The sequence below is a fragment of the Heptranchias perlo genome, chromosome 38, assembly GCF_035084215.1.
Source record: "Heptranchias perlo isolate sHepPer1 chromosome 38, sHepPer1.hap1, whole genome shotgun sequence".
In the NCBI taxonomy this organism is placed as follows: Eukaryota; Metazoa; Chordata; class Chondrichthyes; order Hexanchiformes; family Hexanchidae; genus Heptranchias; species Heptranchias perlo.
Window position 1 is genome coordinate 19033215 of NC_090362.1, and position 17902 is coordinate 19051116.

The 17902-nt window shown below is 44.5% G+C and overlaps 1 protein-coding gene across 50 annotated transcripts in view; it reads left to right on the top strand.

Annotated features, from left to right (window-relative positions):
• LOC137304833 (CUGBP Elav-like family member 4) overlaps positions 1 to 17902 on the top strand; it is a 580712-nt gene that overhangs the window by 460397 nt on the left and 102413 nt on the right. For 10 of the 50 annotated variants that reach the window (XM_067973601.1, XM_067973620.1, XM_067973603.1 and 7 more), the window contains exon 5: positions 17653 to 17670. The exons of the other annotated variants lie outside the window; for them this stretch is intronic. In XM_067973601.1, the coding sequence (XP_067829702.1) occupies positions 17653 to 17670 (18 nt within the window). The remainder of the gene's footprint in view (positions 1 to 17652; positions 17671 to 17902) is intronic. 50 annotated transcript variants of the gene reach the window in all.

A 17902-nucleotide genomic window follows, 5' to 3' on the forward strand; every position in this document is an offset into this window, starting at 1 on the left:
CTGCTGAAGTCTATGAGAATCCCTCTCTGTAAGGGTCTGAACAATGTTATCATCACACGGTCATGCTGTGGCTGAACGGAAAGCAGAAAGGCATTTAAGTACAGTGCTTGAGTTGATTTATAGCAGGCCTATAAAAACTTAGCATTTAGTAATTACAGGGGTGTGATTCAACCTAGATTTAATCAACTGCAGATGATTTCCCAATAAAAACCCAAACTCATGTCACGATCGTCTCATTTGAGTGCTGCCCTACCTATGAAACACAGAGCTTCAAGCCGCTGCCCTTCATCACCAGCCGCACTGCTCCTACAGAAGGTAACGAAAGAATACGCCCCCTCATTAAACAGAGACGAGCTCTTCCAGTGGCTCAGTCAGCAGCTGCACTGCCGAGTGCAGAACTAAAGAAATAACTTGCATTTATATAACGCCTTTCACAACCTCGGGAGCCCAAAGCACTTTACAGCCAATGAAGTACTTTCGAAGTGTGGTCACTGTTCTAATGTAGGAAACGCAGCAGCCAATTTGCGCACAGCAAGATCCCACAAAGAGCGATGTGATAATGACCTGTTTTTAGCAATGTTGGTTGAGGGATAAATGTTGGCCCGGACACTGGGGAGAACACCCCTGCTCTTCTTCGAAATAGTGCCACAGGATCTTTTATGTCCACTTGAGAGGGCATCTGAAAGATGGCACCTCCGACAGCGCAGCACTCCCTCAGTGCTGCACTAGAGTGTCGGCCTGGATTTTGTGCTCAAGTTTCTGAAGTGGGGCTTAAACCCACATATTTCTGACTTAGAGGTGAGTGAGCAACCAACTGAGTCATAAAGACTAGGGAGGTTCCTAGGTTTGATCCCTGGTTTGTGCTACTGACTGATCTTTGCCAGGGTGATGATACAAGAGCAAAAATTGGCTTCAGCACTTTACACTACAGAGGGGGAAAAAAAATCAACCATAGTTTCCCACTCATGATTGGTAAGCAGTGACCCTTGCTGTAAAGTATGCATATGTGGATAAGGACATTAAGGGCCAGATTCTCCTCAGATGTTGTTGGAAAATGAGGGAAGATTCGGGGGATGGGGGGGGAATAGAGGCCAACCACTGTAATTCCCTCTTCCCTCCCATGGAGGGTCCTGGATCCCCGGATGATTTCCCTCCCATCTGGCCCACTCACCATCACTTCCCACAGCCGCCATGGGGAAGGTGGCGCTAGGCTCTGGGAACCAGCGGTAATGGCCCAAGGTATCCCCATGGAGGGAGAGGGAGCCTCGGGGACTCCTCTCCCCTCCTGCTGAAGCAGCTGCTCTTATCCATGGTCTTCAGTTGGACATCTGTTGCAATCATTGGAACTCTTCTGCCTCTCTAACACTGCTCCCGGATCTTTTTGGTCAGAGCTCCCGTTTGTGTCAGGAATATTGCCGGGGGGAGAATCTTGGCCTAGACAATGACTGGATCGAGCTTGGCTGTGATGCTTCTTTCAATTGAATCGCTTGCTAACAACCTCAGGCAAAGCTCGCTTATATAAATAAAGGCCACTTAGACGATGGATCAGAGGGCAGTGAGCCAGCCTGCTTGGAGCTAAGGTCCTTCAGCGAGCAAGGCAGAATCAAAAGGGCCACCCAAATAGAACATCTGCCCTTGCATTCCAATTGACCTCCGGATGTGCCTATTTACCACAGTTAGGCCTTAAAGGAACAGGCCGCATTAAAAACAGCACCGTCTTGATGGCAGGAATAAGATGTTGCACATTAGAGACTGCTCCTCTCCTTATCAAGCTCTGCCTTTCTGTGAGCATATATATTAACAGCTTTACAGCAGTAGGATTTTAAGACTGTATTCTAATCTTGGGTCTCAGGCGACCCTTATAAACTGCTTTAACTTTACTCTTGTCAGCTAATTATTGTCTGATAATTGCTCCCAAGTATCTGCTATTACCTACATCGGAGTTGATATACATTTACATGGTCTGCAGTTTTCAACTTCATAAACATTCATGAAAACAGGCTGTCTCTTATTTAAAGGTGATAATGTGCCAATTGTCATATGGACACCCTAAATGTCACAAAAAGGGAGATATAAGTCCTTGCTCTTGCTCCTTCTGTGTCAGCCTTTTGTTTTTTTTGAGTTTTGTGTTTTAAAACCCTCTTCCTGGTCTGTGGCAAAACCAGCAGAAAATCTTTCCCGTAAAAACCTTTCTGAAGCAACAAGAAGTTCCTTCCCAGTTCCCTGGTGAGCTGGGACTGCCGCCTCCTCTCCTCACGATGTCCCTCGGTTGAATTTCGTACCACTGATAAAGAAATTCTACACAAAATGTCCGCTGCTAGGCTGCTCCTCACCAGCCATCTTAAAACATAAGACGCAGGAGATGAAGAGACTGACTTTGAGGCACCTGTAAGATTGCATGTATCGTCCTTTAGAACATTTAGGATTATGTGGTAATTTAGATAAATACACTTCCCCTTTAATTGCATGTAATAAGAAATAACCTTTAAATGTACTATAATTTCACAAAGAGATGCCACAGATAAATCTAAAAATAAACCCAACTCTGTGGGAGGGATGTACGTGTGATCTTTTCATGGAAGATTAAACAATTGTACTTTCCTTTGTCAGAGGGGAGATAACTGAGACGATGAAATGTTTATTGTGAGTGAGTTTGTATGTGAACAAGAGAGGGGAGAGAGAAAAACTGCATGATACAAGAGCATCAGAATAACCGTATAAATGATATGACTGTGGTTTCAGCAGTGTACCAGTAGCTGAACTGAAGGACATATCTTTGCACAGTTGGGCAGCCTGAGTGTGAACATTTAATCCTGTCTGCAGTGACATCGTGAAGTTCCACAGCAGTGATGTTGTGAGTTGAGAGTGCTGCCCACATACCACTACTAACCCTTTTGGCTATCAGGAGAAATGAGTGCCAACTGTGAAGCAGAACTCCAAATGGGAACACATTTCTCCGGAAAATCCTCAAAAAGAAACCCTCCTTATTTCTTCAATATTTCCTTCCACCAAACAAATTTTAGCCAATGTTTTAAGGTGTCAACCGTGGTAGTACTCTCGCCCCTGAGTCAGAAGGTTGTGAGTTTAAGTCCCATTCCTGTACTGTCGGAGATGCCGTCTTTCGGATCAGATGTTAAACCGAGGCCCCGTTTGCCCTCTCAGGTGGATGTAAAAAATCCCACGACCACTATTTCGAAGAGGAGCAGGGGAGTTCTCCCTTGTGTCCTGGCCAATATTTACCCCTCAACCAACATCACTAAAACAGATTATCTGGTTATTATCTAATTTCTGCTTGTGGGACCTTGCTGTGTGCAATTTAGCTGCCGTGTTTCTTAAATTACAGCAACAGCTACACTTCAACAATACTTAATTGGCTATCAAGCACTTTGGGACGTCCTGAGGTCAAGAAAGGCGCTATATAAATATAAGTTCTTTCATTCCTTCTTTCTTAAAACATGGCATCATCTAACCACTGCTTCCTGATTTAACTTGTCTTCTCTTTTACTCTTCTCAGCCTTGGTTGTGACATGCGTTCTGGGCCTTGAACATTGACGTTGGCTTCTCTTCCACTTGTGGGGGAGACAAAAAACTAGGGGCCAGAAATATAAGATAGTCACTAATAAATCCAATAGGGAATTCAGGAGAAACTTCTTTTCCCAGAGAGTGGTTAGAATGTGGAACTCGCTACCACAAGGAGATGTTGAGGTGAGTAGCTTAGATGAATTTAAGGGGAAGCTAGATAAGTACATGAGGGAGAAGGGAATAGAAGGTCATGCTGATAGGGTGAGATGAAGAGGAGTGGGAGGAGGCTCGTGTGGAGCATAAACACCAGCACGGATCAGTTGGGCTGTTTCGGTGCTGAACATTCTATTTAAAAGAAAATTGGAACCTTTTTGGAGTCAAATGTGCCTGTCCCTTTAGTAAAAGTGAAAATTAAGAAAAATAACAGCAAGTATGGCGGAGGAACTTAATGTTGCTGGGATGTTGACTCTTCCTACAGCACTACCTGTACGATCAAAACAAGGGGCATGTCAGAGAGGGCATTTGAGACATTTTCCCTAAAAATGAAGAAGCTGTAAGGAATGAATGAGGGGACGTGGTATATCAGAGAGGTTGTCTAGCAAGGAGCTGCAGTAATTACAGATCAATCTGCTAAAATGTTATTGCAGTGCTTAATGTATTCCAAATGCTAAAAACACAGGTCTCTAAATTATAACACCAATCATCGAGTCATTTAGAGCAGAAGAGAAAAAAAACCGTAAGGAATGCTTTTAGGCACGATGCCCTTTTTACTGCTCTGATTTAATTTAGTGACACATAAAATATTTTTCAATGGTGTTTTTATAAGAAAAACTATGACAAATTGCATTCGACACCAGTTTGTAAAGCAGCAGCCACAAGTCTATACAAAAGCACTCATGTGTAAAGGGAATACATAATCAGGGATCGGAGCAGGACTGATCTCCCAATCCTCATCAATTCAAATTGGGGCCAAAGTCCAATGTTTTGGAGCATTTCAGAACATCTAGATTTGGGTGTAGAAGGTGCTGAGATTGTGGGGGGGATCATTTTTGGAGTATGTCGTTACCTGGTATCCTCAGAGAGGTTTGTATCCATATGTCTTTTTTTTTTATTCGTTCACGGGATGTGGGCGTCGCTGGCAAGGCCGGCATTTATTGCCCATCCCTAATTGCCCTCGAGAAGGTGGTGGTGAGCCGCCTTCTTGAATCTGCTTTCCTATAAGGGAGGGAGGGGGGGAGGGAATGGATGCAGTGTCTAATTCCATGGTGGTCTGGGGTCAAAATGGATGAAACTTGGGTGGTCCAGAAGAGTACATGTATAAAGTGGTTGATTCCCCAGTGTTCATGGGAGGAAGGGGTTTAATGTGCATTCATCTGCTTTCCCTATAATCAAGGCAGCATCTTTTAAATTATGTCTGGTTAGGTGGTGGGGTGGGGGGGTGGGGGTTGGTGGGGTGGGGGGGGGTGGGGTAGGGGGGTGTTGGTGGGGTGGGGGGGTGGGGTAGGGGGGTGTTGGTGGGGTGGGGGGGTGGGGTAGGGGGGTGTTGGTGGGGTGGGGGGGTGGGGGTTGGTGGGGTGGGGGGGTGGGGTAGGGGGGTGTTGGTGGGGTGGGGGGGTGGGGTAGGGGGGTGTTGGTGGGGTGGGGGGTGGGGGTTGGTGGGGTGGGGGGGTGGGGTAGGGGGGTGTTGGTGGGGTGGGGGTTGGGTGGGGTTGGAGGAGAGTGTATGTGAACATTTTGATTTTTGAAAAAGGTCAAAGGTTCCCTGTGCCCAATGGCCCATTCTCCGCGTTCTGACTGGGGATAGTGGTGGTAAGCAGGGTCTATCTGTAAATGTCAGTCTGGGGTTTTGGTCCACAGGAGCTGACTCCCTGTTAGTCTGGGAGGGAGCAAAATATGCATACAGTGTTTAACTTCCTGTTGGTCTACAAAAATGTCTGATTCTCTGGGTCTTCTGAAGTTATATGTGCACTTTCTGATTCCCTGTGCATATATGTGAGGTGTGTGATTCCTTGTCAATCTGGAAGTATATGTGCATTGTATATTATTCTCTGACAGTCTGGGAGTATATGTGCATTGTATATTATTCTCTGACAGTCTGGGAGTATATGTGCATTGTATATTATTCTCTGACAGTCTGGGAGTATATGTGCATTGTCTATTATTCTCTGACAGTCTGGAAGTATATGTGCATTGTATATTATTCTCTGTCAGTCTGGGAGTATATGTGTATTGTATCTGATTCCCTGGTGATCTAGGCAGGATCTACTCATCTTTGGCATTCAATTCCCTGACAGTGTAGGGAGGGCACCCTCTATGAATTTCAAAACAAATATCTGTATCAGACTATTCAAATTTCTTGAAGGATCAAACCTGACTTTTTGGGGTGATAGCCTGGATATTGCTGTTGGGACTATTCACCACTGCCCAGTCTGGCTTACATGTGACTCGAGTTACCACAATATGCGGCTGACTCTTAATGCCCTCAAGAAAAGAGATGAGCAATAAATGCTGCCTTTCCAATGTTGCCCACATGCCAAGAACAAATGAAAACTGAAAGGCCAGCCCCCACGAGCTCCTCTGGAATCCTGCTCCTCTGGTTAATCTCTCTCTCAGAAAAATAAAACTTAACCTAGCGAGGAACGTTTTCACAAGAGAAATCTTCCTTCACTAGCTTATTTTTCGAAGAGATTGTCGATCTGTTCCCGAGCATAAATAAAGCATTGTGGCCTTCAGGGCAATCCATCTTGAATGTGTGGATCATATTTTTAAAAATCACACTGATTTTTGCCGGTTAGGTTCTGCTGTGCCGTTGTCCTGGAGTAAAGGCTTTAGCTCAATGCATGCGCTGGAGCACAACCAAAGCCACTTGATAATTGGGACCATGTTCCTTCCAAATACATACTCAGTTACAGCGTTTGTAAATACAATTTGGCTGAGCACTATACATCGAGGGCAGTGTGATCTGATGTGAAGATGCCCTCAATAGATGCTCTAGCGTATGGCTATCTGTCAATCAGTTATCCCTTTAGGGATAGCTATCGACTGAGATGGACAAATGTCTCATGAGGCACGAATGTCCTCTGTAGCTGGATTTGGGGTCGGGGGGGCGGGGGCGGGAATTAATAACTACAATAGGCTGGGTTTGAATTGTAGGGATGAGTGAATCTTTTGGAGTTTTGCTTGATTGCTTTTGGAGATCAAGGAGTTTTTTTTAACAGAAGGTTCCCTTGGACAATGAAATGGGATGGGATAGATTCCATTATACATTAGATTGTATGTGGACTTTTGAAGGAGAAGGCTTGTTTGGATGGATGGCCTACACTGGCTTTCTAATGCTCTTATATCTGCAGTACTCGATACTTAACCACCTCCTGTTTGAGCCCAGGCAAAGAACTGGAAAAATGAGACAGTAGCAAGAACATAAGAAATAACGGGCAGGAAAAGTCCAGCTGATCCATCAAGTCCGCGCCGCACTCCTGATGGCCAGAGTCTCATGACTATACACATCCTAACCCCCACCCCATTCCCCCCAAATCCCCCCCTCTCCACACACACACACACACACACACACAAACGCACAGCCATGTAATCTCCTGGGAAAGGCAAAATAAACCAGAAAAAAAATCGAGGGCCAATAAGGGAAAAAAATAATTAAACAGGAAGAATCAAACTACACTCTGGTGTGGAATTGAAGGCAGCAGAGTGATTCTTTGTTCTCTGATTTATTTTCCTCCTTCCCTCTGTTCACTATTTCCATCTGATACCACAATCAAGGTTATAAGTTCACCGTGTGGGAAATCAAACCTGGCAATATGCCCCTTACCCACATTGCACATCTCTCTCTCTCTCTCTCTGTGTTTTTAATTAATTTAAATTGGCCAAGCTGCTCCTAGATCTCTCGCTCAGCTGTGTATCTGCGGGAAATGGTATGTTTCCATTCCCAATAGCTTGACTCCATTTCCAAAGCAATGCATGAGAGGTAAACAGACTTATTGGTACCTGACCCTGGGGATTGTAAAGGGACTGGGTGTGTGGGGTGGGAGTCACCCTAATCGAAGCTGCAGTCCTTCACAGTTGCCTTGTACTTGGAGGTAATTTTGACTTTGGGCATGAGTGTAAAACAGGCAATATCGAATCAGCTGCCTGCTAACGATCTCACCTGATTTACACTATCACCCAAAGTCAGAATTATTCTTCTTGACTTTTATATTTTTAGTGAATGTGTTCATCACGATGAGAGATATCAGTGCCAGTGTGTAGAATGCTTTCCCACTTCTTCTGCATTAACATTAAGCACTCCCAAGCCAAGTGGGTTTGACACATGGTAAAGTTCCAAAATCAGTGGGGTAGATCTTGACTTTGTGCGATAGTATAAAACGGGTGATAGCAAGTCGGCAGCCTGGTTTACATCTCTTCCCATTTTTATTTCATTTTAAGTCAATGCGGAAGGATGTAAAACGGGCTGTCGACTCACTAGCCCCCGTTTTACACTATCACACAAAGTCAAAAGTCTATCCCAATGTGCGTTAAACTCAACCTCAGAAGATCAACTCCAGCTGCACTGGTGGAGCACTTGCATTTCCTCCCATCAGCCATCTTTTGAGGCTTCTCTGCACGAGACTAGTGGGGTTTGGAGCCTGTGCCTTCTATTAGCTGTGTTAAGACTGCCTTGTTTCATATAGGACCTTACAAGTGGCAGAAAGAGGAGACTTCTATTCCATCAGTCTGGGCTGGATTCGGACACGTACCAGAGGTGAAAGAATAATAATGATGCTGCTAAATTGTTCCCCACATCACTCTCGATCTCTACTACAAAACTTTCAATCCATTAAAAACATGTCACAACAACAACTTGCATTTATTTGGTGCCTTTAACGTGGTAAAACGTCCCGAGGCGCTTCACAGGAGCGATTATCAAACAAAATTTGACACTGAGCCACATAAGGAGATACTAGGACAGGTGCTTGGTCACCAAGATAGATTTTAAGGAGCGTCTTAAAGGAGGAGAGAGGTGTAGAGAGGCAGAGAGGTTTAGGGAAGGAATTACAGAGCTTAGGGCCTAGGCAGCCGAAGGCACGGCCGCCAATGGTGGAGCGAAGAAAATCGGGGATGCGCAAGAGGCCAGATTTGGAGGAGCGTAGAAATCTCGGAGGGTTGTAGGGCTGGAGGAGGTTACAGAGATAGGGAGGGGGCGAGGTCAAGGAGGGATTTGAAAACAAGGATGAGAATTCTAAAATTGAGACTGGAGCCAATGCAGGTCAACGAGCACAGGGGTGATGGGTGAACGGGACTTAGTTCGAGTTAGAATACCGGCAGCAGAGTTTTGGATGAGCTCAAGTTGACGGAGGGTGCAAGTTGGGAGGCCAGCCAGGGGAGTATTGGAATCGGCGAGCAAAGCACGCATCGTTTGCAAGAACGGGTAGCTTTCGTCATTATCTCCGCAATAAGAAGCAATGGTGAGTGCAGACTACCCATGAGCAATATCACAGGAGATCCCAATGTAAATTGAAAGAAAAAGCTTTAACAATAATATGATTCTCCAGCTCAGTGCTCTATGAGGGGAGAAAAATGTAAACACGGTGATTGAAAGCAGTCCTCTGGTCAGAGTTTGAGTTGCTGCCCCATCAGATTTGATTAGCGTAGATTTGTGGAAACACATAGTTCAGGCGAGTCCTGCTGTGTCACTCGGTATCAGACTCCACACTGATGCACAGACCCTGGCATTTAGCTCAATCCCAGCTTATTTTTCTTTTTAAAAAAATAACTTAAAAGAGGAATCACTCGAACCCCGCAGGCGGAATCCTTGAAACGCACTGGGAAGGCAGAGAGAGAGAGAGAGAGAAAGAAAGAGAGAGAGAGAAAGAGAGAGAGAGAGGCGCCACTTCTGTGCAGATATTTGTTTGTCTCCAGCAATGATGCTGAACAAATATCGGGAGCTGCTAAACGTCTGTTCAGAAAGTCAGTGTCCATTTTGATGCCTCGCACTGCAGCACTTTAAGCTAAAATTGCGCAGTTAGCTCCTGGCAAAATCAGATGGCTGAAAAATGCTGCAAAGTTAGAAAGATCGATCTGAATTTCTCAGCATATCGGGCAAAACTCCCTCGAATAAATCTGTCTCCCATTTCCCCCGGATTATACTGAAAAACACTTAAGGTTTGCTTTTTTGGTTTTCCAACCTATTTTTCTTCTTGTGTTTTGAGTACGGTTGCTTTGCTGTTTTGCTCCCTGAAGGCGTTGGAGTGCAGTTTTGCATGATGATAAGTTATTTGGTCATGGAGGGCATCACAGCTGACCTTAGTCCGTCCCCACCCCAATGTCCACGGCTCCATCTTTTACACCAAGGGTCACTAGGTAGCGGTGAGGAGTGAGAATCCTGGCTGATTCCCCCAGCTCAGGGACACTGAAGACAATCGCTTGGCTGTCTTTAGAATTTACATTTGTAAATTGTGTCTTATTTTTGTTCTGGGATCTGCAGCTTTGTGTTAAAATGTACTTTCTATAGCGCATAGGCAGAAAGAAGTGAAAGGTTGTCTATTTTATACCATGTCTCCAGCTGTTTAGGGCCCACACTCTGAAATTTCCTCCCTAAACCTCTCCACCTCCCTCTCCTCCTTTAAGATCCTTCTTAAAACCCATCTCTTTCATCAGGGTCACTCTGCCTAATATCTCCTTTATCTTGACAGCCATTTTTGTCTGATTACGCCTCTGTGAAGCGCCTTGCGATGTATTTCTACATTAAAGGCGGTATAATTTTTAAAAATTATTCGTTCATGGGATGTGGGCGTCACTGGCGAGGCCGGCATTTATTGCCCATCCCTAATTGCCTTTGAGAAGGTGGTGGTGAGCCGCCTTCTTGAACCGCTGCAGTCCGTGTGGTGACGGTTCTCCCACAGTGCTGTTAGGAAGGGAGTTCCAGGATTTTGACCCAGCAACGATGAAGGAACGGCGATATATTTCCAAGTCGGGATGGTGTGTGACTTGGAGGGGAACGTGCAGGTGGTGTTGTTCCGATGCGCCTGCTGCTCTTGTCCTTCTAGGTGGTAGAGGTCGCGGGTTTGGGAGGTGCTGTCGAAGAAGCCTTGGCGAGTTGCTGCAGTGCATCCTGTGGATGGTACACACTGCAGCCACTGTGTGCCGGTGGTGAAGGGAGTGAATGTTTAGGGTGATGGATGGGGTGCCAATCAAGCGGGCTGCTTTATCTTGGATGGTGTCGAGCTTCTTGAGTGTTGTTGGAGCTGCACTCATCCAGGCAAGTGGAGAGTATTCCATCACACTCCTGACTTGTGCCTTGTAGATGGTGGAAAGGCTTTTGGGAGTCAGGAGGTGAGTCACTCGCTGCAGAATACCCAGCCTCTGACCTGCTCTTGTAGCCACAATGTTTAAATGGGAAGTTATGGCAATTTATATGGCAAAATGCAAGTTGCTGTTATTCTGGTTGATGAGATGAAAGAGAAAGTCTGGGAAAGACCATCTGGTCCATCCAGCCTCACCCATCCAGTCTCCGACTCCCCTCACTTGCCACACAATCTCACGAATAACTCACGATTGCCATAATAACTCCCAGGACATGCAAATGGGATTCCCTCTGCCTCCTCACTTCTCTCTCCTTCTTTAAAACCCTCCTTAAAACCCATCACTTTGACCAAGCATCTGCTCACTCCTCCAAATCTCTCCTCCTTTGGCTTCGAATCCTCTTCTCCTCACTGCTTACTCGATCACTCAAATCAAGAGTGAAAAATCATGGCTGATTTTTTTTCTCCTCTGTAGCGTAAGGTACTGAGGCCAATCTGTGAAGCACCTTGGGACATATTTCTACATTAAAGGCGCTATATAAATGCAAATTTGGGAAATTTTTAATGAGATTAAGAAACCAGAGCCTATAGCACTCAACAAAAAAAAAATCTGTGAGAGTTGCTAGAACTTTCCTTTCTTCTAGTACCCCAGGAATTTGATCTTGTTCCTCTTTGTTTCATTGAGTTGGCCCCAGTCTGATGTCTTTCAGCTGTTCCCAAGATCGTAGTGGAATTAACCCACAGCGACTGTGAATGAATGCAACTGTCCCTTTAGTGATGAAAATATCAATGAGAAATGTAATTTTTCTTTCGATTGAAGGAGGCCATTTCCGTTGTGAGGCAGGTGAATGAGGATACCATCAGGCCAGGAGTCATGGGAAAGACTCCAGTTTGTTCAGTGAGATGGGTGTTTATGGCACTTTGTGAAATATTTTAGCTGCCAATATAAGTTAGTGTTTCTTTATAGTAATTGTAGTTTGCCATGGCAACAGAGATTTATCATTGTGAAGAACTGCAATGGTCTATCGGAATTATAACAGCTATTAACTTGGAGTCGAGACCCCATTCGTAGATGCACATTTCACTATTTGTTGTACTTTCAGTACCAGACCTGTGTGCGTAGCAGTAAATTAATAAAATGTGAATATAACACGTTAAATAAACCATATCATGGCAAGAATTGAGATACTCGGTTTTTCAGGGCTGCCATTTATAACCACGTCTGGAACTGCTTCATGTTTCAAAGTGTCGGCCTTGACTCAGTGGTAGCATGCTCAATTCTGAATCAGAAGATTGTAGGTTCAAGCCCGCACACCAGAGACTAACCTAGGCTGGCACTTTTGTGTAGTACTGAGGGAGTGCTGCACTGTCAGAGGCGCCGTCTTTCTGATAAAACATTAAACTGAGGTCTTTCTGCCCTCTCAGGTGGATGTAGAAGATCCCACAGCACTATTCAAAGAAGAGCAGGGAGTTCTTCTGGTATCCTGGCCAACATTAATTCCTCAGCCAACAACTAAACGCAAAGATTATCTGGTCAATAACACATTGCTGTTTGTGGTACCTTGCTGTGCACAATTGGCTGCCATTTTTCCAGTGACTACACTTCAAAAATACTTCATTGGCTATAAAACACTTTGGGATGTCCTGAGGTTGTGAAAGGCATGATATAAGTGCACGTTCTTTCTTTATGTTTCCCCCTCACAATGTGCCACCAACCAAGGAGATAGGTGAGCAGGAACTCTACTTTGCCATTACTACTTCCTCCATACTTCTGGCACTTATCTCATTTCCACTCTCCCTCACTCTCTTTCCCACCCTGGTCTTTCTCTCTGGAACTATGGTGTCTGCTCACACAGTGGAATCTGACAGAGGTGTACAAAATTATGAGGTGTTTCGATAAAGTAAATTGGGGAAAAAACTATTTCCGCAGGTCGGTGAGTTGGTAACTAGAGGGGTTAAATTTAACATCATCGCTAAAAGAGTGAAGGAAGAAGTTAGGAGATTGTTTTTACACCCAGTGGATTGTTAGAAAATGGAGCTTCTTATCAGGAAGAGTGATGGAAGCAGAATCCATAATAGTTTTTAAAAGGGAAGTGGATAAATATTTTTTAAAAGAAAACTCTAAAATGGCATGGGGAAAGGGCAGGGCAACAGTACTAAATGGATAACTCTTTCAGAGAGCCTGAACAGGAAAGAGTAAGTCAAGTAGCCTACTTCTGTGCTCTTAAATTCCAAGATCCTGCCTCACAAGTTGCATGTGCCTCGAATTTGTCGACCCGACTAAGTTGACTGCCTTTTTCAAGTCTTGTTTTGAAATCACAATTATACCAAATCCTGCTATTTTGACCATCCCATTATTCAGGAAGTCCAGCTCTTATTGTGGTCCCAACCTGTATTTTTAACCCCTCTAGGGCAATCATCTGCCAAGCAAACAGAGTATTTTAATTCCACAAATTATTCAGTGTTTTAAAAAGTTCATACTCCACCCCCTGCCGAGAAAAATGAAAATGTCCTTCAGACTTGCTGAACGATTGAGAACCTGTCAAGAATTTGTGTCAAGCTTTGTTTTTTTTTAAATGTTAACTTTTGAACGCAGAGAAAAGGGCAGAGTTGCTTTTGAGCTGTTGAAATTTCAAAGGATGCTTTCATCCTGTCTGACTGGAACTGATTGAAGCAAAAAAATCCTGCTAACCCAGAGTCCTGGTCTGCAAACCTCCGGTGATGGGAGGAGACCATTGTGGTTTTCCCAGAGTTGGGTCCTTTGATGTTGGTTTGTACCAATTAATTTCCGAAAAATCCAAATTCATTAGGTGGTAGACTGAATTAACAAACTAGGGGCACGATAGACTCCTTACATTTTCACTGGACCTTTCAAAACAAGGCTGTTGAGAATTCAGTTAGGCTTCTATATGTCTGGGTGACTAGAAACCTCATTCTAATGTCCTACATAGAATTACATAGAATGTTCAGCTCAGAAACAGGCCATTCAGCCCAACAGGTCCATGCCGGTGTTTATGCTACAAACGAGCCTCTTCCCTCCCTACTTCATCTCACCCAATCAGCATATTCTTCTATTCCTTTCTCCCTCGTGTGTTTATCTAGCTTCCCCTTAAATTCATCTATGTTATTCGCCTCAACTACTCCTTGTGGTAGCGAGTTCCACATTCTAACCACTCCCTGGGTAAAGAAGTTTCTCCTGAATTCCCTATTGGATTTATTCGTGACTATCTTATATTTATGGCCCCTAGTAAAACCTTATATAATATTTCTTTATATGTTAGTTTTGAGTGTTGTCTCAAGATGTTACAATGTCACAGGGTGTAGCTTTGTACCGACAATTCCCCGACATGGCCACTTCCGAACATCAGCTGTGGCTTCAGAAGGGGTGACTCCTCATAAAGAGGGACAGAAAGTCATGGGTAGCACGCACAGGGCCATTCTCTCATACCCCTTGGTGGATCGATTCGGAGTGGCACTGGCTTCTGCCTGGTACCCTGATCTGACAGCGATGCTGAGATTGCAGAACGTACTGTGCATCCCATGGCTCACTATCCCAAGGCATAGTGCATTTCATTCATAAGTTCAAAAGTATGTAAGGAAGGCTTTCTCAAAGGCTCGGTGAGTTTGTCCAGTGAGTAGCTGAGACCAGGAAGGTCTCGTGTTCAGTCCCTGGCCTGTGCTCAACTTATCTAATCCAGAATCACAGTAGAGATATTATAAATGGCCTTAGCACCCCTGGGTTAGGGAAGGAAAATTCTCCACAGTTCCAGCTCTGATCTTTATCCAATGACCCTTGCTGAAAGTGGACACTGGGTGGGAAAGGATGAGGCTCAGCCGTATTGTGTCCACAATTGAATAGTTTCTACACTCGTGCCAAGGATCATGCTCAGGTAAGGTGCTGGTGCCCTGTGCTCATGTCACGTTATCCCCGGAAGGACTCAGTGCCTTCAGCAGAGGAGGAGAGGAGAAAAAGGCTTCATTTCACACAGTTCCTCATTTGTTTCTCTGAAATGTTGCAAAGTCCTTCACATGTAGGGGCGAACATTCCGCAGGCCACGATTCTAGCATGGGGTGGTGGGCACTGACATTACTAGGGAAAACCTTTGATGCTCATCTGCCCCAGGAGGTCTCCACCCCAGAAATACCTGACTGTGTCCACTGAAGCCACTTTGCCAAAGATGTCTTAAAGGTGTCAACTGTGGCTCAGTTGGTAGCACTCTTGCTTCTGACTCAGAAGGTTGTGTGTTCAAAGTCCTCACTCCAGAGATTTGAGCACAAAATCAAGGCTGATACTCGAGTGCAGTACTGAGGGAGTGCTGCACTGTTGAAAGTGCGGTCTTTTGGATGAGACGTTAAACCGAGGCCCCGGCTGCCCTCTGAGGTGGCTGTAAAAGATTCCATGGCACTATTCAAAGAAGAGCAGGGGAGTTCTCCCCGGTGACCCGGCCAATATTTATCCCTCAACCAACAACGCTGAAAAACAGATTATCTGGTCATTATCACACTGCTGCGTTTCCAACATTACAACAGTGACTACACTTCAAAAGTTCTTCATTGCTGTAAAGCGCTTTGGGACATCCTGAGGTCATGAAAGGTGCTGTATCAATGCAAGTTCTATCTTCATGTTCTATCAATCATGGGAGTTTGCCCATTTTGCTCGCTGCAAGTTAGAGATAGCTAATCTGAGCAAAACAATCTTTTTATAAAACCTTGTTGCTAGTGTTGCTTTCAAAGCAGTGGCTGGAAGAAGTGTGAGATGTGCCTGTTGTGATCAACCCATTGATTTTTCTCTTGGTTCGTCCCCTATTGGCAAAAGTCCAGCCTCTGCTCCACACCTCCCGACAAAAGCACAACCAAGATTGGGTCCTCAGTGAGGTGTCAGCTGTGGCTCAGAGGGTTACACTCCTAACCATCTGAGTTAGAATGTCATGTGTTCAAGTCCCACTCCAGGGACATGAGGGAGAGCTGCATCTGTTGGAAACGTGCTGTCTTTCAGATGAGGTGTTACACCAAGGCTCTGTCTGCCCTCTCACTATCTTGAAGTAGGGGAGTTCTCCCTGGTGTCCTGGCCAATGCTTGTCCCTCAAACAACACCACTAAAACAGATGATCTTGCTGAGTGCAAATTGGCTGCTGTGTTTCCTACATTACAACATTGGCTGTAAAGTGTTTTGGGACATTGTGAAAGACACTATATAAATACAAGATCTATCTTCATGACTGAGATACTCTCCCAGCCTATCTGAGGTCAGTCCTGGATATTCTGGCTTTTGACTCCTGATGTCGCAGGGATAAAAACTTCCTGACTGCACTACCCCATTGTCCTGTCTAGCGGAGTGCAGTCCCGGGATATTTCGGAAGCTAGCAAAGGTGATCTGGAATTCCAATCACACACTTCCCAACTTATAATTCTGCACCAATGGATGATCAGGTTACCAATATGCCAACCTGCTCAAAGAGAGAGCAGACTCTTTTGAAAGTGTCATTTATAATAACCATTCATTTTATTTTCTGTCTTCTTTTGTAATTACTGAACCATAAAAGTGTTAATCGACTACAGTTTAAAGTCGATTGATCAGCTAATCATTGTAGTCCTTGTAGGTTCAGAAACACAATCACAATAGCACCTACAATCCCCCTTCTATGGGCTACACTGGCACAGAGAGACCTTTATGAAGCAAAATGAAAATAGACTGTCAGCAGTGAAATGATTTCTTTTCAATTTCTTATCTTTGCCCAGGACTAAATGAAAACTTTAAATTACAGCCTGCTCTCCTTTAACTGTGTAATCCCAAGTATTGTTGAAGTGATTGTGATGGAAGTTCTCCTGAAAAATGCTATTATTTTCCCCTCCGTCAGCTCTGTCAGACAGTGAAAGAGCCCAGCACACATTCATAGTGTTTGCCAGTGCAGACAGCCACTGTGAAGATGTGGCCATAAGAGTGTTTGCTCTGAGAGTGACTCAGCCAGCAGCTGTTAAGTGTAGGTCATCTCTGAAAATTAGGTGTGAAGTTGCTTTTCAAATCTGAAATAAACAATGAAAAGGTTAGTAAACAAGAAATGATATAGGGGGTTCTGCAAACTGTGCTAACACTTGTTTTATGGTGTCAGCCATGTCTCAGTGGCTAGTACTCTCGCCTCTGAGTCAGACAGCTATGAATTTAAGTCCTGCTCCAGAGACTTGAGCATACAATCTAGGCTGACATTCCAGTGCAAGACTGAGGGAATGCTGCACTGCTGCCTTTTGGATGAGACTTTAAACTGAGGCCCCGTCTGCCCTCTGAGGTCAATGTAAAAGATCCCATGGCACTGTTTTGAAGAAGAGCAGCGGAGTCCTCCCCAGTGTCCTGGCCAACATTTATTTCTCAACCAACATCACTAAAAACAGATTATCTGGTCATTACCTCATTGCTGTTTGTGGAACCTTGCTGTGGGCAAATTGTCTGCCACGTTTGCTAAATTACAACAGTGTCTACACTTCAACAAGTACTTCATTGGCTGTAAAACGTTTTGGGACGTCCTGAGGTAGTGAAAGGTGCTATATAAATGTTTTTTCCTTCTTTGTCCTGGTGCCTTAAAAGGGCAGTGACCCCCATTTTTTCTCTGTGCTTGAAGTGGCCATATGTACTTAAGGCATCAATGTCACCTAGATCTTTGACTGGAGTGGATCTAGTTGATCAAAGTCAGCTCTTTATTATTTGATCACCTACATTGGCACCTGCACTTTGTTGTGTATTTTATTTTCTGTTTTCTCATAAAGTAACTCTCCGCAATGTCATGGCATCCAATGTATATGTAAAGCTAAACATTCTACCATTGAATTAAGCTCTTCAACCAAGTGAAGAGGTCACCTTCAAGTCCCTGTCAAGTCTTGTCCTGTCTTTTCATAGGAACATAGGAATTACTAGTCGAAAAAAGACCAAAATCCATCTAGTTCACCTCCTACCATCCTGATAGTCACGTGATACAATAATAATGGAGTTGTTGACTAATCATAGCAATCAATCTCTATCAATTAGCCCACAACAGACCCAGACATGACATGAGGATAACCCCAGTGGTGGAGAGCTCTGGGAACCATAGGTCCAA